Here is a 26,493-nt window from a genome sequence, read left to right as displayed (position 1 = left end):
CATCAAACAGGCAACTAAGAAATGTGTCAGTTAAACAGTTTGAGCAAATGAACATCAACTGAGTGGAGCAGGGAGGGAGTTGTGTCCAAGTGAGCCCTTTTCTGGCAGGTTTCTTCTTTTGTGCCAGTTTTAAGGGTTATAAACAATACTTTTAACTTTTACTGTTTAAAAAAATAACTTTGTAAACTTAAATACTTCAAATGTTTTCAGGAGTTCTTGCGTATGCAGGTAGTCCTTCGGTTATTATGGTATTGGGACTAGGATGGCCATCGCTAAGTGATGTGGTCGTAAAGCACAACGTCACTTAACTGCATTTCTTAGGGATGGTAAACTTGGTTGCCATAGTAACCGTAAGAAGCATTGGTGGTTAAGTGGGAAGAGGCGGCAGTTCCAGGCTAGGATTGTGGGGGAACTCTGGGGGAGTCTCAGAGGCCCTTGGAGGGCCAGTATAGGATGCATGTGAATTGAGGGAGGCCAGGGGAAGAGTCTGGGAGGGGTTGGTGGAAGCTGGACATGGCAGAGGGGTGCTGAAGGGAGGAGAAACGTGGGAGCAAATTACTAGATTGACTTGCGACTTTCCCTGCTGGCTTCCCCATTGATGTTTCCTATAGGAAGCCGGCAGGGAAGGTTGCCAGTGGTGATAAGATGACCGCAGCTCCCTGCAACATCAGAATCACAGCCAAGCACCTGAGCACCAGGAATCACTATCATTAACTGTGAGGATGCTGCGATATTTCAAATTTCGTCCTACATCTGTTTTTTCAGCACCATCATAAATTTGAACGGTTGCTGAATTAATGGATGTAAGTTGAGGATTACCTGTGTTCTATATTAAATAGTGGACATTATCTGATTGGTCCCTAGACATTGACTTCTGCCACGTATCTTTGATCATTTGAGGCTTCTGTCATGTATCTTTGATCATTTGAGGCTTCTACCACGTATCTTTGATCAGTTGAGGCTTCTGCCATGTATCTTTGATCAGTTGCATAATTCGTTTAGTAAGAAAAGACGGAGACTAGATTATCTGTCTCCTGCAGCCTTTACTAACAGGACAGTACCGTATCAGTCAATTTTGGAATATTTTGGCCAATAAACTACAAGTGTAACCAAAGGCCAGTTGTACCCCATGCATACTTATGCTATTCTATGCAAACAAGGATTTTTAATCTAAAGATTAGAGGATAATATACTATCACCCACATTTTATCAACTAGGAGATATATGCCATATACAGGTACATACACAATACTCTAGATACCGTACTGGTTTGGATATAAATATGGTTAACTCTCAGATAGGAAGCATTCACTTGGTATGCTTTATGTATGTGTTTATGTATGTGTATACTGTACGTGTAATAAATTTAGAAACCTCCATCTCTAAGTCTAAGAAATCTCATTCATTTAAAACTGAAATAATTTAACACTACAACATTCTGTTCAAACTCAATCTCTCTCTCTCCTTCCCTCTGTGTGTGTGTGTTTGTGTGCGTGTGTGTGAGAAAGAGAGAGTGAGAGGCTGAGACTGCAGCACATACACACCACTTTGCATGTAGCCTGTGCTGAGCTCCCAAGGCTTCCCTCAACCCCGAGGCATCCCTGTGCTCTTTATCAGGGACTCCAGTCATTTAACAACCTTCAAGATCACTTAACAACTGCAGCTGGGATTGTGGTCATTGAGTGAAGTGGTCATGTGACATTTTCCCTAATGACTATTTCGCTCCACAACCAAGATTTTGCTTTCAGTTGTTGAGGACTACCTGTAAAAATTACTGAGGCACTAATCTACAGTTAGTCAAATTTATTTTTACATTAGATGCCTGGAATTTCATCCCAGTTCATTTTTCTATTTATCTGCAAAGGGGAGAGAGTGCAGTGGATTGTTCTCTAACAATGTTGGAGAATGAGGAAAATCTCCAGGCAGCTTTCAAAAAATTAAGGGTTGATTCAGAACGGTAAGTTACAATGTAATTAATCAGTAAGACCTGAGTATCTTTGCAGTATAAAATATAAAAGACGGATCAGATCTGTCACCTGTTACCTTGATCCTGAGAAGTGAAATATATATGATCTTGTTCTCTATATCTGCTACTCAAAGCTATACCATTTCTGTTATGCTTCCAAGTATAATACCCTTTTTGTAGGTTTAAAACACTTAAGTAAATTCTGATCTATGCTTTCCTTAAAGGTATAAAATACTTTATGTAGTGGCTTTTTCATATGAATATTCATCCACCCTCTAACTCGGTGTTCATCAAAATGGGGCTCTTCTTTTTCCTTGTCTTTGAGAAACTGCCTACTTCCTGTGCTGTTGGTCCAGCCAGTTCACTCCAAGACACTTGGCATGCTCTAGGTTCCTTCGGTTAGCCAGTTCTATCTATCAGGAGGCTTGAAAGATGCCTTTTCTATGTCTGTCCTCTTGAATCCCCCTCCTGGGTGGCTAACCTCCTTATGGCATTCCAGAGGCCTTAAGACTTGGCTGTTCTCCCAGGCTTTGGGCTAAGGTAGTTGGAACCGAATATAATATAATTACATTACATTATATGTTTGTTTTTGTTGTCTAGATCTGCCATTTATAATAGGCTTTTTATGGTATATTTGTAAACAATATTTTTATGTGGTGAGCTAGAGTCTGTTGGAGTCAGGTGGAATAAAATGAATACATAAATAAAAATGAATAAAGTGAACAGTGGTGTCATTACATTGTGCCTGGCTTCTCTGGTCTTCTCCCTAAAACAGCTATTTTATTGTTTTCCCCCCACAATCCTTTTTATAAAATGCCAAATAAGCCCCCAAGGTGAGGGACACCTGTTCCTTCATCCATTACTTTTTTTTCCTTTTCATAAGTAGATAGTGCAAATTGGGAAGCTAAGAAGGAAATACTCAGTAATATTACTAGGTCACTTTTAAATGCAGTGTAACACTGCTGTTATGTGAGTTGCAGTATCTCCCTGTATATTTTCAGGTGTAATTCAAAGTGCTGGCTTTAAAGTCTTTTGTGGTCTGGAGCCAGTTACTGGTAGGACTGTTTATCCCATCAGATCTAACAGGGTGGGTGCTCTAATATGTGGACTCATGTCTTCTTTTTGGCTGTGGCTACCCTATGAAACAGCCTCCCCCCCATCCCCGAAATATGAAAGGTTTCAACCCACTTGGCCTTCTGGAAGTCTGAAGATCGTGACTTTCCCCAGCTGCTGGGCCAGGATGTTAGATGAGTCCAATATATGTGCAGTTTGTTTTCTTGGTTATTGTATTACAATTATTTTAATTCTGTTGGGGATTTTTGCATGATTTATAAATGTTTTATTATGTTTACTACTAGTTTAATATTAGTACAAGTTGATTGAGCCATGGTGGTACAATGGTTAGAATGCAGTATTGCGGACTAATTCAATGCCAGGGGTTCAGTTTTCACTGGCTTAAGGTTGACTCACCTTCCATCCTTCTGAGGTTGGTAAAATGAGGACTCAGATTGTTGGGGGCGATATGCTTAGAGAGAGCTGTAAAGCACTTTGAAGCAGTATATAAGACTAAGTGCTATTGCTATTGTTGTTAACTTTCCAAAGCTCGTATGTATGAAAGGCAGTATATATATTTTCTAAAATAAATGTCTTTACAAAATAGGCAGTTAATCCCTAATATCATTTTTCCAGTATGCTATTGATACAAAGAGCAATTGTGAGAAAGCTGGTTGTAAATATTGTCTCTATGCAATTACAATTATATTTTGAATTATGCAAAGCAAATTGATTGAAGTGAGATTATACATTCTAAACTTATTTTGACATATTTTTTTCATGCTTCAGATCCACTGCTTCTCTCCCTGTGAGTGAGGGGGCATCTCCACAAACATTTGTAAAAAGTACAGATGAATCCAAAGTGAAGATGACATTAGGATCTAAAGAAAGTTGGCACTGGTAAGAGGAACTGATTCTAATACTTAGGATGAAGAAATGCCGAAATGTTTTGTTAAATATACTGGCCCACGAAACTTCTTAGAATGATCAATTGGGGAAAAAACATAAATGAAGGTGATGAAAGATGCGATAGTTTGATTTAGTAGCATTACTGTGTTTTTATGAATGTTGCAATTGAGTTATATTCAGTTGCTCTGCGTGGCTTAACAGTTTGTCAGTTCTTTGCTTTCCAGATGTGCCAAAAGGAAGAGAAATTGCTGTAAATAGAATCTTTTACAAAATTGAATCGTATTTTCTTATGTCAAACTACTACTTTGGATGCATCGGGAAGAAAGCTATAGGACCGTGTCATGAATTCAAATCCTAGAAATGGAAGGTTAGGGCCAGATATTTCTATACAAGTTATTTAACTAGGTTTGTTATAATTCAAGTTTATTTCCAGATATATAATTTAAAAAGTTGGATATACTCAAAATTATCCAGATTTGATTCGTATTAAACTCAGTGCAATAATATCTTGACCCTAGTCAATAATGTCTTGAGCCTGGTGTTCATGGAAAAAATGTGGCTGCTAAGGATCGACACTGGTTTGATGGCACATAATGAAACTGGTGTGCATATCCTCTTCAAAGTAAACCAGAGTACTTTACAATAAAAATAACAGCAATGAAAATTAAGCAACCAATTAAATAGCAATTTAAATTAGAAAAAGCAATAGCTGTTCAAGTAAAAAGAGGTGATAGAGGATACTCTACATTGTAGCCAGAGGATCTTTTAGTTGACATCTAGGAAATATTGCTGCTGGATAGTCTTTCATAGTATGGACAGTTTTTCATCCATGTGTTGAATTTAGACTATAAGTTGTCTATAAATGAATGTTCTAGTTTTTCTATGATAGAAAAACTTTCTGAGATATTAGGATTAAATTGTATGGCATTGGGATAATGCCACCCAGCTTCTATTTTTTCATTAATTTTAACACAGTTGCTCCTAAAAGAGCCCAGAGCAGTGCCTCCAAATCAGTAAAATGTTATGGTAATCGGCATTTATAAAGGCATATCCTATGTGATCTGAATCCCTTGCTTTTGTGGAGACATTTTTTAGAAATCAAGTATAGCTCCAGACTGTATAAATATCAGTCAGTGAAGAGATGCAAATCTGGTATATTTATAGTGTATGTTTTTCACCTTCCTCATGACTTTGTTCATGTTTCTTGTTTCAAGAGGATTTTCTGTATTATCATTACCATTTAGATAGTGGTTCTCTCAAAAGATAAACACATTACATTCCTAGCTTTCTTAAAAATTCTACCTTTATTTTTATGCTAAAAACATTATTTTAAACTAAGCACATATTTTAGACCTTGTGAAAAATATTTTAAGCACTATAAAGATAATCCAAATGTTTTGTGCATTTTTACACTAATGGGTATTTTTGACTAGGCAGTATGGAAGCATTGCAGTGTGATTATTAAAATGAATTATTTTCAGTTTTTATACTGTTTTTGTTATATAAAACAGCTAATCATCTGATGTCGTAGTAATTGTTCAATATTTTATTCTTGTCAGTTGCAAGAAAAAATATTTCTCTCCAATATCTGAGAATATAACACCTTTAAAAAAATAATAATATATTTTTCCCTGTGGATTGCAGAGAGAGTCATAGAATGTGCCCTGAAGTAATTTGAGATCCTTTTATAGATTGGGCCACTTCTGGAATTTGAAATAGGTTATAAAAGGCCTTTCTGAGCTCTTTAGAAGGACTTTCAAGGTTGGAATTTTGATGACACATTTTGCGCACCTGTAAATGGCTAGGTATCTTTTGTGCAAAGTGAATTACTTATCTCTTTCCGTTTTCATCCTCCAGGTGTTTGAGAAAACCTTTGAGAGGAACAATTCGAACCCAACGTCACCGGCGATCAAAGTCTCCAGTACTCCATCCTCCTAAATTCATCCATTGCCCTAAACAAATGCCTTCCTGTAGCCAATCCATGCACGAGAACCTAACAGATGCTTTTCAAAGCAACAAAAATTTGGTTGTGCCAAAGAAATTTTCTGAAAATGAACTGGGCAGTCATCCTCTAGAATTTGACAAGAAGGAATCAGATGTCAAAGATTCTGAGGCATCCATGATTGGAATACCAAAGAATATTTCTGAAAATATTGGTAGTGTTCTTCCCACAGAAATTCTAAAGGTCTCAGATCTTTCTGATTTCCAGGCTGTGTCTCAACAAAATAAAGGGAATTATTGTGCATGTGTAAAGAACGAATGCCAGTGTAAGCAATGGCAAAACCTGAATGTGTACATGTTTTCTGACATACAGAACTCCCTCCAGTGTGTATCTGAAAGGGCAGCACATGTGCAAGACAATTCACAGCTCACATCAAGAATTTCCTCCAGTTCTCTCAAATCTTGCTCTGAACAAGCCAGAGTTCATGTAGATGATGTGACTATTGAAGACCTTTCAGGTTATATGGAATACTTCCTGCATATCCCTAAGGAAATGTCGCACATGGCGGAAATGATGTATACCTGACCCTAGCCAACAAAGGGCTTTGATATCTGCCCTGAATCATGCTCCATCTCAGAAGCAGCTTGCTCTTTGTGCTTGTAATAAAACCACTTTGCATTTCAGGCAGACTTCTCCTTTTTAATAGATCAGCAACTGAAATAAATTCTAAATCAGAGGATAGCAAATAGCAAGCCCAGGAAATTACACCATTTTTGTAGGCTATAGTCAAAATTGGTAGTTTGGATTAGCTGGCTAATATTTTTACAGACAGTGAATTGTAAAATAATCTAGAGCGAATTCAAGCACTTTCCACATCTGACGCTAAGTACTGCCTATTGTTTATGTTCTATTGACTGTGTGTGTGTGTGTGTGTGTGTGTGTGTATACACATACATATTTTGTGTGTACAAGCACACATTTTAAATTATAAAAAGCATAGCTATTTCAATTTGACCTTTGTGATTAATGCACAAGTCTTTTCCCGAAATCTGTTGAATTGAATACATTATCTGTAACTGTAGGAGTCAGTAATGTTTCCATCTCTATTCCTTTCAATACAACCTAAAATAACATGTTTTTTAAAGGGAATTCTTCCAAAGCATCAATATTTGGATTTTGTGGTTAATGAATAATGGATAGATATTACCGTAATATTCAATCACATATGTGGCCATTAGATGTCAGCTTTGCTCCATATCAAAGTAGCACATTTTTTTTACTAGATTTCATACTTATGCAGAGACTATTCTGTTCAATCTACTTGCAATTTATATCTCAAATGCAGCTCTAAAGTCATTTTCTACACTTATTTCTGTGACAATGTGCTAGGGACAATATGTTTTAAGCTATATGGATTCTGTGTGAAAGAAGCCAGTCTGTTTTGGCAAACTTAACTACTTTTAAGGCAAAGTCATATGCATGGAGTCTTGGTTTACTTGTTAACCTACTTCAAATCACAAATATGTCTATAACTTAAAACCAGAAATTCATTAAAGGTAAAAGAATCCAGTTCTCCCTTGATATAACCATCCTAGTGGAAGCCAACCTTAAAAGCTTTAAAATTTTAAAAGTTTGTAAAACTTTTCCATTAAAAAAAAAGCTTTATGTCACATAAGTACAAGTAGTCCTCGATTTATTATCACAATCGAGTCCAAAATTTGTGTTGCTGAGACGTTTGTTAAGTGAGTTTTGCCTCCATTTTACAACCTTTCTTGCCACATTTGTTAAGTCAATCACAGCAGTTGTTAAATTAGTAGCACGGTTGTTAAGTGAATCTGGCTTCCTCATTGACAGAAGTTCACAAATGATGGTCACATGCAACTGGCAGTTGCCAGGAATCCGAATTTTGATCACGTGACCATGGGGGCACTGCAACTCTCATAAATATGAACCAATTTCCAAGCGTACAAATTTTGACCACATGGCCATGGGGATGCAATCGGCATGTGAAAAAGTTATATCACTTTTTCCAGTGCTGTTGTAACTTCAAACAGTCACTAAATGAACAGTTGTAAGTTGAGAACTACCTGTAACCTATCCAATTTCTTACATCTAATGTGGCAATGGCTAATGTTTACATGGTGTTTTCTCATAATTCAGTTTAGTGCTGTCCAGCTGTTATGGGAATAAAAACCACAGAATTTACAGTCAGAATACTAGCTAAAGATTCAAGGACTTGTAAATCATGGGGAAGGCAGCCATTACTTTGTTCTGAGGTCTCTTGTTTTCTGGCCCAGAACACACTATGTTTTATACTGCTAAGCAAGGATCTAATACAGGGGGTCTTCAAACTTGGCCCTTTTATGACTTGTGGACTTCAGCTCCCGGAGTTCCTCAGCCAGCGTGCATGGCAGAGGAATTCTGGGAGTTGAAGTCCACAAGTCATAAAAGGGCCAAGTTTGAAGACCCCTGATCTAATAGCTCCCGAGGAAGATGCTGCTCTTGAGATAAGCATTTGTTTGCAACTGCCCTGTCAAGGTTTATTGCTTCTCTGTTATATGAACATTATTGAGCTGCTTTTCTGTGCAGCTTCAACACTCTAGTTAGGGTTGTAAAAAAAACAATTGCAACTCACAGACAATAGGTGACTTGGAGGTGCTTGAAATGATTTTCTTTCACAACCCAGACAAACATCAGATTTGTGGATGGCAGTTCATTGCAAATATAGTATATGAAGTGCTTTGAGCATTTTCTGTATTGTGTACTTTGAACTGTGCAAGCAATTACAGTTTTGAAACTAATGAATTCTTGGCACTAACTGTTGAAGTGGCTGTATAACGTGTCAGAAGTAACATCTCCACTTTTTCCTCTGCTCTTGTATAAGACCACCTGTTTCCTGTACATTCTCAGGAAATAAGCATGATTTCAGCTTGCATAATACAGAGGGAGTTCTCTGGGTTGAGTATTTTAGAATTTGGTTTTAGCCACTGAAAAATGATTTGCTTTTTTAAGTGAAGAAATAAATCTTTTGGTTATTAAAGTAAGGTTGCCAGTTTTCTTTAACAAATTTTCTACTAAAATTTTGTAACAGAAATAGAAGTTTCTCATTTGGATTTTGCAATTATAAAGATATGCTTGCTAGTGAAGGTTTATGAGGTTAGCTTTACAATAAAAACTCAGAAATATAACTAACAAAGGGCAAATATGGCAAATACATATTGGTGCTTAATAATGAAACCCTCAATATAAATCAGGCTTGTCAAATTTGTGACATCATGTGAGGTCGCACGACATATTGGTGGAGCAGTGGGCTAATGCCTCCTTAAGTAACACCAGCTGCCTGCAATTAGTGCAGGTTCGCATCCCACCAGGCTCAAGGTTGACTCAGCCTTCCATCCTTCCGAGGTAGGTAAAATGAGGACCCAGATTGTTGGGGGCAATTAAGCTGACTTTGTAATAATGCCGCTTGGGGGTTGTGTGAAAGCCCTAATAAGCAGGCATATACATAGAATGAAGGCTACTGCTAAGCTTGTAAGCCGCCCTGAGTCTTCGGAGAAGGGCGGGATATAAATGGAATAAAAAAAAAATTGGGACTTTTCCCCCATTGTGGGCAATGGGGTGGGCGCGGTTTTGGCATGATGCATCTGAACCGCAGGCCGGCAGTTTGACATGCCTGATATAAATTGATCCAATATCAGCTTTAGCCAACTTTCCACTTGAAATATTTCCAAGTGAAGGCTGAAATTGCTCTATATTCCAAATTGGTAATATTTAATTTAATTTAATTTATTAATATTTCTATACCGCCCTTCTCCCGAAGGACTCAGGGCGGTGTACAGGGCAAGAATAAAACACAGAGATTTACAAAAGATAAAAGATAATTAAATACATGCCCAATTAAAAATACAGTAATACATAATAAAAAAAAACCCCAATAAAAATAGTAAAAAATCCCACCAATCCCCCCTCAGGCCAGGTCGGCTTGCTCGAACAAGTATGTTTTCAGATCGCGGCGAAAGGAGCGAAGATCGGGCGCCGTCCGGAGCTCAACCAGTAACTGGTTCCATAGCTCCGGGGCGCCCACAGAGAAGGATCTCCCCCTGGGGGCCACCAGTCGACATTCTCTGACCGGTGGCACCCTGAGGAGGCCCTCTCTGTGGGAACGCACAGGGCGGAGGGAAGTAGACGCCGGCAGCAGGTGTTCCCTAAGGTACTCCGGACCCCTGCCATGAAGGGCTTTAAACACCATTACTAGCACCTTGAATCTCACCCGGAAGACAACTGGTAACCAATGCAGCTCACGGAGCAGAGGTGTGACATGGGAGTATCGGGAGACTCCCAACACAACTCTCGTGGCTGCATTCTGTACCAGTTGGAGCCTCCGGGTGGTCCTCAAGGGAAGCCCCATGTAGAGAGCGTTGCAGTAGTCTAGACGAGAGGTCACGAGCGCGTGAGTGACCGTGCATAAATCATCCCGGCTTAGATAGGGCCGCAACTGGCGCACCAGGCGAACCTGGGCGAAAGCCCCCCTAGTCACAGCCACCATGTGATCTTCCAAGGTGAGCCGTGAATCTAGGAGGACTCCCAAGTTGCGAGCCCTATCCACGGGGGGTAATAATTCACCCCCCATAGAAAGAGATGGAATATCTGAATAGACCCGGGATGAAGGTATGCAAAGCCACTCGGTCTTGTCGGGGTTGAGTTGAAGTCTGTTCCTCCCCATCCAGACCCGAACCGCCTCCAGGCAACGGGACATCATGTTGAGGGCATCACTGGGGTGGTTTGGGGTCGAAAGAAAAAGCTGGGTATCATCAGCATACTGATGATACCCAACTCCAAAGCCACGAATGATCTCACCCAGCGGTTTCATGTAGATGTTGAACAGGAGAGGCGAGAGGACCGACCCCTGAGGAACTCCACAAACGAGAGACCTCGCGGTCGACCTCTGCCCTCCTGTCAACACCGACTGCGAACGTCCCTGGAGATAGGAGGAGAACCACTGTAAGACCGTGCCTCCCACTCCCAATCCCCTGAGACGCCGCAGCAGGATACCATGGTCGATGGTATCGAAAGCCGCTGAGAGGTCTAATAGGACTAGAACAGAGGAATGACCCCTGTCCCGAGCCCTCCAGAGATCATTCACCAGCGCGACCAATGCCGTCTCCGTGCTGTGCCCGGGCCTGAAACCCGATTGGTACAGGTCTAGATAATCCACTTCATCCAGGACCAAAGGGAGCTGATGCGCCACCACACTCTCAACAACCTTCGCAAGAAAGCGAAGGTTGGAGACCGGACGAAAGTTGTTCAATACAGCTGGGTCCAAGGCAGGCTTCTTGAGGAGAGGCCTCACCACCGCCTCTTTCAAGGCGGCAGGGAAGCTACCCTTACTCAAAGAAGCTGATATAACTGCTTGGAACCAGCTGCGTGTCCTCTCCCGGGCTGCATAAACCAGCCAGGAAGGGCACGGGTCCAATAAACATGTGGTGGAGCTCAGTCTCCCCATAATCCTGTCCACTTCCTCCGGAGTCACAGAATCAAACTCCTCCCAGGTGATATCGACAAGACCGCCCGTGTCCTGATCGCCAGACTCTGCCCAGTCAGAGTCCAGACCGGTCCGAATCCGAGCGATTTTGTCCGACAGATAATTGTTAAACTCCTCGGCACGACCCTGCAAGCGTTCCTCCCTCACCTCTTGATTGAGGGAGCAAGTCACCCTAAACAGGGCGGCCGGGCGATTATCTGCGGACGCGATAAGGGTAGCGAAGTGATTAGACCTCGCCACCCTTATCGCAGCGAGATAAGACCTAATGTAGGTTCTTAGTCGCAATCGGTCGGATTCGGATCGGCTGGACCTCCAACCGCTCTCTAGGCCCCGTCTCCGACGCTTCATCTCCCGGAGCTCCACGGAGAACCATGGAGCTCGACAGGATCTGCATCGGGTCAGGGGCCGCAAGGGTACAACTCGGTCAAGAGCCTCAGTGGCTGCCCTTTCCCAGGCTTCCACTAAGGCATCTGCCGAGCTGTGAGTGGGGGAGGCAGGTGGGGACCCCAGCGCTGCCTGGAATCTCTCGGGATCCATTAAGCGTCTGGGGCGGTACCATCTAACTGGTTCCACACACCCACGGCGGGGGGTAGCAAAGCGGAAGACCAGCCGCAGGAGATGATGATCGGTCCATGACAGGGGCATAATAATTGGAGAGCCCCCACCAAGATCATCTAACCACCGACCAGATAAAAAAACTAGGTCAAGGGTGTGGCCTCCCTCATGAGTCGGTCCTGAAATTACTTGCGTCAGGTCCATGGCCGTCATGGAAGCCATGAACTCCCGAGCCAACTCAGATGATCCTCCCAGAGATGGTAGATTGAAGTCCCCCAAAACTATAAGTTTCGGGAACTCAACCACCAGCCCAGAGAGGACATCGAGAAGCTCAGGCAGGGCTGCTGCTCCGTGACTAGGCGAAAGGTACACCAGCAGCAAGCCCAACTGCGCACCAGGGCCACATCTCAAAAAGAGAGACTCACAACCGACTATCTGCGGAACGGTGGCCTCCCGCGGACCTAAGGTCTCCCTCATAACAACAGCCACTCCCCCACCCCTACCCTGAGCCCGAGGCCGGTGTAGCACCCGGAAACCTGGTGGGCAAAGATCAGCCAGAGGAATACCGCCCTCTGGGCCCAACCAAGTCTCCGTGATGCAAGCCAGGTCCGCCTGCTCACACTCGACCAAGTCACGGACGAGAGGAGCTTTATTGACGACAGACCTGGCATTCAAGCACACCAGCCGGAGCCCAGGAGGCTGCACATCCTCACTCCCGAGACCTCGAGGCAGAACAAGAGGGTCGGAACGCCTCACCGCTTGCAAGTAGCGGAGAGGCCTTCCCTGAGATCGGTACGGCCCTCTGTTCCTGCACCTGCTGCCATTCCCTAACGTCGTGGGAATGGGTAATCCCACGACTTGCCCTGGAGCCCCGGGGGCAACCGACCCCCGCTCCTCCCCCCCGCGATCAATCCCGGACCTGGCCTGAACAACGGTTGTTGGACTACCCCCCATATCCAAACAACCAGAAGAAGTTCCCACCCCCCTCCCTAACCTCCTAAAAATTTAGCCAAAAACCTAACCAGGGGCCTCTTAATTGGTTTATATCGGAGGCCCCTATCCGTGCCCAGCCATCTCTCAGGGTCCCAACAATCGGGCCCTTCATCAAGAGGAGGTGTAAAAAGTAAGGCGGGTCACTCCCAGGATGGGGGGGGGCCCTGAGGGCGAGTAAAACCGTGCTAGGATAAGTCAGACGCATGATGGTTATTAATTAAGTCTGACAAAAGGCAGCAAGGCAGACCAGATCGATACGGGAGGATCTCAAAATAAATCGAAGGCAAATGACCAGAGTGCCAGCCCAGCTCCACTGCCACTAGAGCTGGAAACCCCGGAACAGATCGAATCCCGCCCTCTCACGGCGGTCAGGACCGGGGAGCAGCCTGGTACATGCAACCGGGGGGGGGGAAGCAATACCGCCCAGAGCTCTCACCTCTGGGGGCAGCAGATGTAAACTCTCAACCACTCTCCCACAGTGGTTGTACCCCGGACCTTCCAAAATTATAGGGGAGGGGAGGAGAGAAGAGGGAATTAGAGCAAGAGAGTCAGCGAAATACATCAGGGCTGATAAGCCTGTCGAGATACAGAATGGTAGGAGAACTCCGGTTACAGTTCAAAGTCATGTTGTAAGAGGACCAGATAATAGTCGGCCAGGAAGGGAAACCAAGACCATGGTAGTTCAACCGAACCACAAAACATGGTCTAGTCAGTTTCTGGCGGGGCAGAGGTTAAAATTGTGTCTCATTAACGTCCGAGGCATCAGCGTCCGCATTCCCCCACCAGACCAGGTCGCCATACCAGAGAGGCCGCGGTACTCCACTCTCCTCGCCGCCAGCCATCTCAGACACCAGCCAGGCAATATCTCCACCACTTGGACACTTCTACGCCAACGCTGCTCCAAGCCGCGATTCATAGTCAGTCAGTCAACACGCGGCTCTCCCAAGCAGCTGAAAGGCGCTCCGGAACACCACCAAGCTCTAGAAAGTTGTCCCGGGCTCCGCAGGCTTCAGAACACCACCAGGATCCGCAGACTCCAGCAGGGGCCGACAATCAGCTGGCCGACAATCAGCTGGTCCATCAGGGGCCGACAATCAGCTGGTCGGCGGAGCACAGGCCTCCAAAATCCTCCGCCCGGCTCCAACAAGTTCTTAGTCAGGCTCTCAAAACTCTCGAACTCCCCCGGCATCAACATTCCCTGGTTGGCACCGCGTAGAGCAGAGCTCCGAAAAATATCTAGGTCTTCCCGGCACTCCAGCCGCCTCCGCTAAGATTTGCCGAGTCCGCCGATCCCCCGCGGTCCGACAAACAGCTGGTCGTGCGGCACGGGGAACTGCTCAGCTCCTCCGCGTCCTCTAGGGCCTCCAGCAACTCTTCCAGGCTCAGATGGAAAACCTCGGAGAGTCCGGGGCCCGCGGGGCTCGCGGGGCTCACGGGGGGTTCACGGGGCCAAAAGATAATAATCCAGAAGCTCACCTCGTCCCCCATCCCATGTCCATCACAGGGGAAAATCCTGTGAGGCTCCCAAAGGTCGCCAATATGTGTCATGTGTAAAATACTAAACTTAGAGGAAGACAATTATGAATTAAAAATAGTGAGTTTGTTTGGGAACTCAGACTTGCTTCTCCCATATATGATATTGGACAAATTATTGTCCTTTAGCGTTACACATTTGTCTTACCGTGAAATACTGTATTTTTAGACTGGCTGTATCCACCAGAAATTTTCTAACATTCATTTTCTGATTACAATTTTAATGCTTTTAAAATTCAGATGTGTCCTCTGTTCCAAAAAGTTTGGTATTCTTGTCATAATTGTTTTTTTAAAACTTTCTGAAGAATTTTGTTTTTTACAATTTTGTTGTTTGTAATTGTTTTGACTTTTTAAAGAATTACAATTGGAGTATTTTTGTGCTTTATTTCACCTACAGTTGTGTAAATTAAGTTTAATTCCCTTTATTCAAATGGGAAAACCATGTATTTTTACTGAACAAAATCTTTGTTGAGGAGAAAAATGATTGCTACTCAAATCTTTCTGGTGGATTGTTCACACAACAAACTTAACTAGGTCATTTCTAGACCCAATGTATTAGGCAGTCTCATAAACCAGTTATTTAAGATCAGAAAAAAGCCCATTTTAACCCCAAAGTAAAAAGTCTGAATTGTCATTATCATCTCTTGATCATAATATGTTGTGTTATGTGAACTCAGATTCAGTCACTTTGTAGTTGCTGTGTTTACATCAATGTTTCTCAAGCTGGAGAACTTCTAAGGACTTCAGTTGCCTGGGGGAAATTTGGGAGTTGAAGCCCACACATCTTAAAAGTGTCCAAGACTGAAAAACACTGCTCTTTGTAGTCACTATTCAAGGAAATGCGCAGCAACTCTTTTGCAAGATGGATTGGACCAGGAGAAATTGGCCCAAAGTCACCTCTGAGCCTTATCATTAAGAAAAGTTAAAACAAATCAACCAGTGGAACAAACCTCCCTCCAGAAGCAGTGAAGGCTCCAACTCTGGAAGTTTTTAAGAAGAGACCGGACAGCCATTTGTCCGAAATGATATAGGGTTTCCTGCCTGAGCAGGGGGTTGGACTAGATGACCTCCGAGGTCCCTTCCAACTTTATTATTAAAAGCATTAGGTTTCTCCCCCCCCCCAATCCCAGCTCAACACTTGAATACTGATTAAGCATGCTTGTGATTGCAGCTGTAACGGCAGAGAAAGAAATCTTCCATAAGAGCAGGGGTCTTCAAACTTGGCCCTTTTATGACTTGTGGACTTCAACTCCCAGAATTCCTCAGCCAGCAAAGCTGGCTGAGGAATTCTGGGAGTTGAAGTCCACAAGTCATAAAAGGGCCAAGTTTGAAGACCCCTGCATAAGAGCAAGGAGCCTAAGCGTCTTTTTCTGAGAACTTCGGAGTAACCAACGCTTATTAAAAGCTGACGCCCGCCCGGCGAATTAGCCACGTGCAGTTGCTACAGCGAGCAGAATCTGCGGCCGAGGGCAAAGGGCTGGCTGTGGCTTTTCAAAGCCATTTGACCGATTTATACACCTGGCCGGGCTCCTGGCAGCACAGAGAAGGTCAGCGGAGAAGAAGCACGCCTTGTGGTGGCTGCGGCGGCGGCGCTCGCAAAGGGAAACCGACTTCCTCCAGTGGCGAAACCGAAGGCTTGTCTTAAGGGCCAGCGGGGGAGAGAGAGCGAGTACAGCAGGGGTCTTCAAACTTGGCCCTTTTATGGCTTGTGGACTTCAACTCCCAGAATTCCTCAGCCAGACATGCTGGCTGAGGAATTCTGGGAGTTGAAGTCCACAAGCCATAAAAGGGCCAAGTTTGAAGACCCCTGGAGTACATAGTCCCAATTTCCCCAGAGGGGGGAGGGGGAATGAAGAAAGCTTGTGTCCGAACGACTCTACCGTCGACCGAATCTTCTGAAGAGAAGCCCGTTGCCTTCCCGGCCCGTCAAAATACGCTCAGCCGAATTCAGAAAAGCCGGATTCGCCGGTCGAGCCCCTTCCAGTCCTGCCTCCTGACCTCTCGGCTCATGGCTCCGTTCATGCCCTCCTTGTCCCCCCCCCACCCTCGTGCTTAGGAGAAGCTGCTTCTAGCGCAGCCCCTACTGAAAAGTTCGACGCAAACAGCCGGGCAAAACCCGCGACCCCCGTCTCCACCTCCACCTCCTCCCCCCCTCCCACGCCCCCTCCTCCGCTCCGTCGTTCCCAGAGCTTCCCAGGCTGCTATTTTTAAAGTACACACTTGCTTCCTCGGTTCCCCTCCTCCTCCTCGAGGATTATTAATTTTTATTCCGGCCCCGAAGGGGTGGTTCCTCTCTCTCCTCCGTAAAAGGGTCCTAGAAAGGGGGCTGGGCTCGGGGGGTCTATTTTAGGAGCAGCTCTAGGGAGCCGATGGCCTTGTTAGGGCAGCTTTGACCTTTTCCTTGGCAGAGGAGGAGGAGGCGGCGAAAAATAGGAAGAGACTCTGGAGGAGAGTCGGAGCCGTGGATAGCCTGCCTGCCTTACGGGATAGTGCAAGCGCTGGCATCGGCCGGGTCCGGGACCTCGGGCATAGGAACTAAGGGAAAGAGGAAAAGCAACGAGGAAGTCAGCAGTCGGGATAGGTACAGTCCGGGAAGAAGATTAAAGAGAGAGCGCTCCTGCAGATCTGCACTAAATGGATCGTGGGGGGATTTTTGAGGAGACTGCAAGGATGATATAAAGCCAATACAACTATTGTAGTGGAGGAAAAAAAAGTTACAACTCTTGCGGGGGGGGGGTCTGATCAAGGATGTAAAGGTTAGAACTGTACAGCTGAGGGGGAACTTCAATCCTATTCTTTCCAAGACCAGGGAGTAGTTTGTATCTCTAATCAACATCTCCATACCTTCTTGGGTGATGGTTCTGTAGAACCAAGCAGGGCTACTTTCTGAGTTCCCTAGCCTGATCCTGGCCTCCGTCAACAGGGACTTCTATCCCACAGCAATTTCCCGTTCTTGAGCTCTTGGGAAATGGTTCAGCTGAACTGGCTATGCAGCAGTTGAATCAGGCTATCGTACTTCCATTAATGGAGCCATAATCTGGCTAAATAGGCAAGAGAGAAGAAGAGAAGAGGGAGGAAAAGAGGAGCAAAAGAGAAGAGAGGCTGTCTGACTTTGGTTGTGTATCATGAGTGGTGGAAGGTTTGACTTTGATGATGGAGGAGCCTACTGCGGGGGCTGGGAAGGTGGCAAAGCCCACGGGCATGGCATCTGTACTGGCCCCAAGGGTCAGGGTGAATACTCTGGCTCTTGGAACTATGGATTTGAAGTGGTGGGGGTATACACGTGGCCCAGTGGCAATACCTATGAGGGTTACTGGTCTCAAGGAAAGCGCCATGGCTTAGGGATTGAAACCAAAGGACGATGGCTTTACAAAGGTGAATGGACCCATGGTTTCAAGGGAAGATATGGCATAAGACAGAATGTCAGCAACGGAGCAAAGTACGAAGGTACCTGGAATAATGGGCTGCAAGATGGATATGGCACAGAGACTTATGCTGATGGAGGTAAGACTGGCTAAGATGTGATTGGCTGCCAGTTCCTCCCCAGATGGGGCATGGACAATGTGCTATGTGGGCTAAGAGTCCTAAAGCTGCAGTCTTGAGGGGAAATAATTCAGTTCTGATTCCTGAAAAGAGGTGATATGAAAAGGCCTTGGAGTAGAATGTAATATTTAATCTCTCCAGATGTGTGTCTTATTTATGAAATTGCAGCTGTACATAGTTTTCCCTCTGTATATAAATGAGTGTGTGTATGTGCACATTTTGCATATATATATATATATATATATATATATATATATATATATATATATATATATATATATATATATATATATATATATATATATATATATATATATATATATATTATACATGTCCCACACACAGATACTTGGCTTTCCCATCACCATTTCTGAATTAATCTGTGTATCTGCATCTTACCTACATCTTATGGCTTAATTATATTTGGTGTTAACTGCCCAATTACAATTTGACTCCTGATACAATTCCATCACTGATTACCCTTCTTTGCAGTACAAGATGTGTCAGCTCGAAGCTCATTGGATAAGCATTCATTTCATAGTATGGTTCATTCTTTGCCGATTGGTTGAGCATCCACCATACAGCTCAAAAGGTATCTAGAAGTAGGTACCAGCTCTTATCCAGCAGACGTGATGAAAAAGGAGATGCTTGCCACAGAATCAGAAATCTTGAGAACAACTTAATAAAACCCAATGTATCAAGTATGTTTCTGTGTATGATCACTGGTCCAAGACAATCTTTGATGTGCCAAGATGTGACTTGTTTGTAATATTGTATCAACCCAATATTGTGATTAAACAATTTGTGACTAGAAATCATACCATTACATAAATGGCTCATTAGGAAATCTCAGATATTTGCACTTCTTTTCTGGAAAATTCATGGCAAACTTCAAGCAGTTAGATATATTGCATAGTCTGGTCATGATTCTTGGTAAGGAAGAAGATAGTTTAATAATGATATTTTCCAGCTGTTTTAAACTAAACAACACTGTTTACACATTTATTTGCTTCTGTATATAGTCTGACATGGATTATGAACAGTCCAACTGAATAGCTTTTTGTGTGTGTTTAACAAAATAATGAGTGCTTAATTCCATCCAACAAATAATTATGTGGTTGAGAGTTGATGTGCAAAACCCAAACCCAAAACCAGACAAGCAATGAGAAACAGTGAGGCACTGCTTGGATAAATGTACAGCCATTAGAAACAACTGAAAAAAATGTTCACCAGCAAGTGTCAAAATGTATTGGTGGTACATTTTTGCCATGTAGGTTTATCTGAGACTCTAGGCCTGTTTGACGTACGACTCACTGGGGTGAGTAGCTTATGCTTACTTTCCATTGAAAACAAGAGAAATAGATTTCTAAGTGAAAGATGAAAAACTTTTGTTCTTATTTGAACAAAATATTCAAATGATAGTTGTAATAGCTAGGAATAGATAAAGTAATCTTATACATACTTATCTATATGAAATTCAGTAAGTGCTACTGAATTTCATGAGACTGAATTACAGTATATGGAATACATGTAGGATTTCATTATTAATGAATGAAAAAAACTTGAGACATTTCTTATTACTGACATGCACAATAGCTGTCTAGTATTAAATTATACCAATACCTCTTAACTCACATTGAACATTTTCAAGGCATGGGTTATTTGTGATGAAGATTGCATTAGTAAGTTATGTTCCTACTGTGCCACTCAGAAATCAGAAGATGAATTTACCTGCACAGCTGCTTCCTATCTGTAAGATATTCCAGGTTGTCATTAGCAAGAACAAAAAAATTTATATGCTACATGCTTTAGAAAAAAAATGTCTAAATTTGATGATGAATGTGCTTGTCTTCACACCTGAGTGCTTCAGTTGCATATACTGTCATGAAGTTATTTTATATTCTACAGCTACAAATCTTTTATTTTTCTGTTCCTTTCCAAGGAGAATCTGAAGGGAAAAATTCTTATTTTTAATTCATAATTTGTCATGAAATAAACTAATAGATCACCTTTGAAAAAAAGTATCAATTTATGAATGTTAGCCCATTGTACACTTACAATTCTAGTTGCACAAATGTTAATATCCTTATTTTAGATAAGGCAGTTTCCACAATGGCTGGGTTTATACTCAACCATTAACAAATCAACCCTAGGTCCACACAGAATTTGAATTAGCCCAAGGAAACTACCTTACAGTTTAGTATGATCACGTTTGTTTGGATTTGGCTTAGCTTATTCTGTAGAAAAAGACTGCTGTGGTTTATTCAATAAATCATAATGAACAGAAACATGCCCTAGTGCAATTTGTAAACCCAGCCAAAGACTGTTGCCTCAAGTAGTATTAAAATATGGTATGGATTCAGCATAAATATTTTATAGGAGCTCTTTATTAGTTCTGTTAGTAAGACAATAGATGAAAAAAGCTTTAGAATGAAGTGTCTATCATAGTTTAGCATCCCCCAACCTCAGATGCTAAAACAGGATTAGGAGTGATAAGAGCTACAGTCCAATAGTATAAAGTGGACTATAGAATCTCCATTCAAATTCAGATACTACATGCATAAGAGTGTCCCCACTTGGACACTCTTTCACAAGGCCCTGAAGACCTGGCTTTGCCAATGGGCCTGGGGACACCTGAGTGGGATGCTACCAAATGGCTTATCTGATAGTTATGTGCAGGGGAGTGGAGCTTATTGCTTCTCACTTATTTTTATATTGAGTTTTTTTATCTTTGTAAACCACTTGGAATCACTGAACATCAGTTGGACAGCCATATACATTTTTGTTCCCCTCTATGGGGGGCCTGCATATATAATAATAGAATTAAAGATTGGAAGGGACTTCAGAGAACATCCAGTCCAACCTCCTGCTTAGTGCAGAGAAATCTCTTATTTTTGCTCTGATCGATGTGCATCCAACCTCTTTAAACACATCCAGCAAAGAAAGTGTCACTTTCTCAGTCAATCTGTTGCATTGTAAATAGCTCTTAGCATTAGGATTTTTTTTCCTGATGTCTGTCCAAAATCTGTTTGTTTGTAACTTAAGCCCACTATTTGTTGATTTGTTTTCTTGGAACACCTTTGAACAATTCTGTGCTATGACAGCAGCAATTTGGATACTTGGAGAGTTACCAAGTCTTCCCACAGTTTTCTCTTAAACGTATCCCAAATCTCTCCATGTTTCTTGTATTTTTTTTCTCCTTCCAGGCTCCTTTATCCTCTTAGTTGCTGTCACTGATCTGTTTCTGTTGGTTAAAAACTTTCAATCAAACATGAAACCAGTACTGGATTCTATGTTGATCTTACTAATACAGACCAGAGAAGAACTACATTTCACTTGATCTGAACACTGTGTTTCTTTTGATGAAGTCTATGACTGAATTTGCTTTAAAAAAAAAGTTGCATCATTCTGATGGCTCATATTCAAGTTGTGATCTATCAAGATCACCTCATCTCCCAATCTCTCCAAAGATATATGCTTCCTTTGAAAGTTAGTTTACATCCATCTCTAGAAAAGAGGATATTACAATAGCTGGTCATGAATTGAAGAGTTTTTCCACCCAATACAAAACCTAATGGCATCTAATAGGTCATGTAATCCTCCAAAATGTGGTTTAGTCCAGACTATTGTCTATTGACACAATTTCTGAAGTACCATCATATCTGGAATGCACTGAGGAAAGCTGAATTAAACACTTCTCCACTCTTGAATAGTTTGCAAAACTATGTATACCTCTTTGTGCCTGCACATGCTCATGTGTCTGCATACAAACACACATACAAACATACTTATATACAGAAAGAGAGGCAGAAAAAAAAGCGAGCGAGAGAAAAATGTATTAATGTATAATGTATCAATTATAATTCAGAAATACAGCCTGGAATACAATCTTTGAAGCTACTATTTTTATTTATTTTTTTTATTTTAATTCCATTTATATCCCACCCTTCTCCGAAGACTCAGGGCGGCTTACAAGCTTAGCAGTAGCCATATTTAAGTCATATTTGGTGGGAGAAGATAAGAAGTATTGTTTTCTATGCTTCAGAAGCTTTCTTCCTTTCTTACACTCTATAGTAATATTAAATTCACCTTTATAATACTCTACATAACTATTCTGCAGAATTGCTTCCTAATTCAATTTCCTTTTTAAAAGAATCCTGACCTTTCAATACAGTATTTCCATTTTTTAATTGACCAAATGCATTAATTATTTGTACCTAACTTCCTTGCCCTGTTCTCATGATTTTTTTTTGTACATTAACCTTTTTACAAGAATTATAGCATTCATTAGCAATTTAGCTTAAATGTTAAATTTACATATACTTAAGAGAAAGGGAAAATATTATAAGGATATTTTATATGAAGTGTCTTCTGGGTCTTAACATATGACAGCATAATAGAAGGCAGTGAAAATTAATAAGAAATTGATCAAGTCAATAATCTTGTCTATAAGGTGCTCACTTGTTTACACCCTATTGTAATTCATTCCAGAGTCTTGTCTATTGTATTTTGTGTACCGGTATTTTTTTCCAGACTCTTCCTTGTCTTTTTAGTGGGTTTTTTGTAGATATTTAAAGATTATTGTCCTTTGTTGATATGATAAACCTCATTGGTGAGCTATGGGGATCAGAGTCCATAAAAATTCTTCATTTGTTCTTGGCCCTTTGCCTATGAGAATGCAAATCCTTGGGGGAGCTCCTGTCTTTTTACTGGGAATAAATATTTGTATTTCTTTAGCATATTTCATTCCAGGATACCCAAGCTGAATGAAGAGTAGGGGAGGGTAGATTACTAATTTTGGAATGGAATTTGAAACAGTGTGTGAGGGATAGAAGAAAGTTTCAGGGGTGAAGGAGTAGTGTTGTTTGTTGCTGAGGTAACCATGTCAACAAAAGGTGGACAATGAAGCAAGATAGAATCTCCGAAGTGAGGAAAATTAATGTTTGGTGCTAACTGGGGGAAAAGGGACCAACCTTTTTCTGTGAAAAGTTCAAATTCGCTATGGAAAAGAAGGGTTTTTTTTAACATATAAATAGTTTTCAACTGAGAATTCATATAACAAAAGCACGGAGTACTGTCATCCAGAACAATTGTTAGAGACAGACAGACAGAATAGGACAGACAGAAATGCTAGCCACCTTGCCTTAGTCAGATATGTAAAACTTTTGCAAAATATTGAGCTGAAATTTAGTTGTTCTGCCCTACTCCTCAATTACTATTTAAAAGATGTTTCATACTTCTACAAGTTTTGCAGATTCTCTAAACCAGCTATTTCTTATATAGAAATTGAATGATTTTGCTTACTGTATATAGGACTAAACTCTTAGAGCTTATCTGTACTGCCAGGTTGTCCTATCACTATAATAGAAAAGCAACTGTTTCTGGAGGGCAAAAATGGATGATTTTGTCCATTAATTAATCCCCCATTCACCTTCAAATTAATTTCAGAGTGTGTTTCTCTGCTCCACTTCCAAAATACTCTTTTTCATATTTTGAGCCAGAGCACTTCACTTGGTGGGATTCAGCTATTTATTGACTGATTTGCAGAAGAGTGGATTTTTCAGCTGAGCTAATACTTCCATTTCTGTATCTCCTTTTTCCTGTGTTCCTGAAATAATAAAGCGGTTACAATCTTTAACTTAAGATAAAAAAGCTGATTTAAAGCCAGCAGAATATTTTTAATTCTATGTTTTTGAGCAGCTAATTTTCCCTGAACATATTTTTTTAAGTCCAAGAGAAAACTAGCTACACAATAAAAGTAAAATAATAATGTAAAATAAAAACAATAATGTTAAATAAGTTTTGAACTAGTAACCTTCTCTCTACTAAACTGAAATCTTAACCAATACCATATTTTCAGCAATGCTAGTAAAAGGAGGTACAGAAACTATTAAAATGGAATTATATGTAAAGAAGGTAATTTTAAAGCTGTTTTTTGACTATATGTATTGATATTTTGTTTCTATTATTTCAATGTAATGTATGTATCTATGTCTATATAAAACCATGCTGACATACATACAGACACACACACACACCCAAGCACCCCCCCCACACACACAAACACACACACTTTAAATATAAATATGTTTATGTTTGGTCACCACGATGTAAAAAAGATGCTGAGACTCTAGAAAGAGTACAGAGAAGAGCAACAAAGATGATCAGGGGACTGGAGGCTAAAACATATAGGGAACGGTTGCTGGAATTGGATATGTCTAGTTTAATGAAAAGAAGGACGAGGGGGGGGCATGATAGCAGTCTTCCAATATCTCAGGGGTTGCCACAAAGAAGAGGGAGTCAAGCTATTCTCCAAAGCACCTGAAGGCAGGACAAGAAGCAACAGATGGAAACAGTGGCGTAGCGTGGGTTGTCAGCACCCGGGGCAAGGCAAGTAATTTGCGCCCCCTAACCTGTGGATTTTAGCACTCGAGTCTCTTCCACTAGCTCAGGAATTCTGGGAGTTGAAGTCCATGAGTCATAAAAGAGCCAAGGTTGCCTACCCCTGAGTTAGGTTCAAGGCAAAAAAGGGTCTCTGGAGAAGAGGGAAAATGCTAGTTTAAAACTGAAACAAGGCAACTTTAAGGTGCCTCAGCTGTGATTTAGGATGAGACAAAGAGAGGACATGGCGTTGAAAATGGTTAATGGGGCATGTTTGTTCCACTCTTAGTGGACGTCAGGATAAACCCCACGAGAGAATGACCTTACAACAGATGTGAATAGGCTTGGACTACGTTTGTAGATTGAGTGCATACATCACATGGAGCGATGATGGGCTTCATCAAGATTTATGATCCCACAATTGGCTAGTTTTCTCCATCTTGTCCTAAACCCTGGATACCAACCACGGTTTATGGCTTAGCATGTGGCGTGGGGTTGACCCAACATGTTAGGCGACAAACAATGACTTCCAACTTACAATGCCTCAGCTTCCCAAGGTTATTCCAAAGCCGGAAAAGCCAACCAACCCACCCTGCAGCTTTGCCTGCTTAGGCTGAACCCCAGGAATTCATACTTGCTGTGGCGCCCGACCTATTTTCTGCCCAGACGCTGCTTATCCAAGCCAAGCCGCCTCCTTCTCTTTGGCACCTCACCCCAAAGATTCGCCGGCCTGGCTGGAAACTCTCGCTGCTGGCGACGTGTGTCGGGGGGGGGCGGTCCCGATCGCCTCCTGCAGGGGGAACCGAGTGGCCGCAGAGAGTCAATACAGCAGGAGGAGGAGGAGGAGCAGCAGCAAGCAGCCACAGGTGCGGCGGCTGCAGTTGTTACCTGACTGCCAGTCAGTCTGACGTAAGGGAATTGAGCTTTACCTGTTGGTTTAGCATCCTGCCAGCAAAAGTTTCACTCATTCAAAGTCAGCGGACCAGGCTGGGTGCCGAAGACTTAGGAGCAGACAGAAGGGAGAAAGTTGGGAACTTTAACTGAGTTTCCGAGTGAGGTACTATCATTCCTTCTCTTTGTACCTTTATCCACATCCATAACAATAAGAGAGTTGGAAGGGACCTTGGAGGTCTTCTAGTCCAACCCCCTGCTCAAGCAGGAGACCCTATACAATTTGAGTAGTCTCCTCTTAAAAACTTCCAGTGATGGAGCAGCCACGATTTCTGGTGGCAAGCTGTTCCACTGGTTAATTAATTGTCCTCACTGTCAGGAAGTTTCTCCTTAATTCCAGGATGTTTCTCTCCTTGATTAGTTTCCATCTATTGTTTCTTGTCCTGCCTTCTGGTGCTTTGGATGTATAAGTTCACACACACACACACACACACACACCATTCTTTGCTGTCATGTCACCCCAATGATACGTTTGGTTTGCCATTAGGGTGCTGTGTGAATGTGGTCTTTAAATAAACCGCTGTTTATTAAATAAAACAGTTTTTTTTTAAAAAAACAAACAAACCCCCTTTAAATAAAAGGGAAAGTCTGTAGCTTGGGAGTTTGGAGAGAGAAATGTTTTGACACAGTTAATGTGTGTTTCTGTGACGTTCACGAAGCCCCGGTTGAATGACATGAAACGAATCCCAGTTTATGGCCAATTTGGGGAAGGCGGCATCTGAGCGCTCGTTTTCCCCGCACCGGGTCCGGTCAAATTCACACACTCTTGAGCCAATCGAACGCATCCTTGTCTTTTAATCCTGTTCGCGCTCCAGAAACTGAGATTGAAGGCAGAAGAAGAGTTCAAGCTTTTAATGGGGGGGGGGGGCGAGGGCTGCTTTTCTGCATTCCAGCAGGACAGGATTTATTTATTTTTTTATTTTTTATTTTTAAAAAAGCGCCTTTTGCAGAACAGAGACAGCACGGGCGCGCCCACAAACACACACACACACGCACACGCACCTGACCACGTCCTCTCGCCCCCAAAGTCTACATGCACGGTTGGATCGGCAACCTGCCGACGCAGCTTTCGTTCCAGAGCAGGGACCCCCGGAGAGATGCTGCAGCGATCCTCCCCCCGCGGGA

At 42.4% G+C, this 26,493-nt stretch overlaps 2 protein-coding genes across 4 annotated transcripts in view; both read left to right on the top strand.

The window, feature by feature from the left end:
- Positions 1-1,895: 1,895 nt before the first annotated feature.
- Positions 1,896-6,491, top strand: OSER1 (oxidative stress responsive serine rich 1; the record flags this gene model as incomplete). The annotated part of the gene is made up of 3 exons (XM_081322528.1): positions 1,896-1,957; positions 3,809-3,919; positions 5,786-6,491. The coding sequence occupies 3 exons, from the start codon at positions 1,896-1,898 to the stop codon at positions 6,453-6,455; spliced, it is 843 nt and encodes a 280-aa protein (XP_081178654.1). The 3' UTR covers positions 6,456-6,491.
- A 10,452-nt stretch (positions 6,492-16,943) lies between these two features.
- JPH2 (junctophilin 2) overlaps positions 16,944-26,493 on the top strand; it is a 75,545-nt gene continuing 65,995 nt past the window's right edge. For all 3 annotated transcript variants that reach the window (XR_014025830.1, XM_081322861.1, XM_081322862.1), the window contains exon 1: positions 16,944-17,997. Coding sequence is in view for 2 of the 3 variants with exons in the window: in XM_081322861.1 (XP_081178987.1) it covers positions 17,619-17,997 (379 nt within the window). In the remaining variant the exon portion in view is untranslated. The remainder of the gene's footprint in view (positions 17,998-26,493) is intronic.

Source organism: Vipera berus, assembly GCF_964194415.1.
Source record: "Vipera berus genome assembly, chromosome: 3".
Classification (NCBI taxonomy): domain Eukaryota; kingdom Metazoa; phylum Chordata; class Lepidosauria; order Squamata; family Viperidae; genus Vipera; species Vipera berus.
The sequence above is the reverse complement of the archived record's forward strand: the minus strand, read 5'-3'. Positions and strand labels throughout refer to the sequence as shown.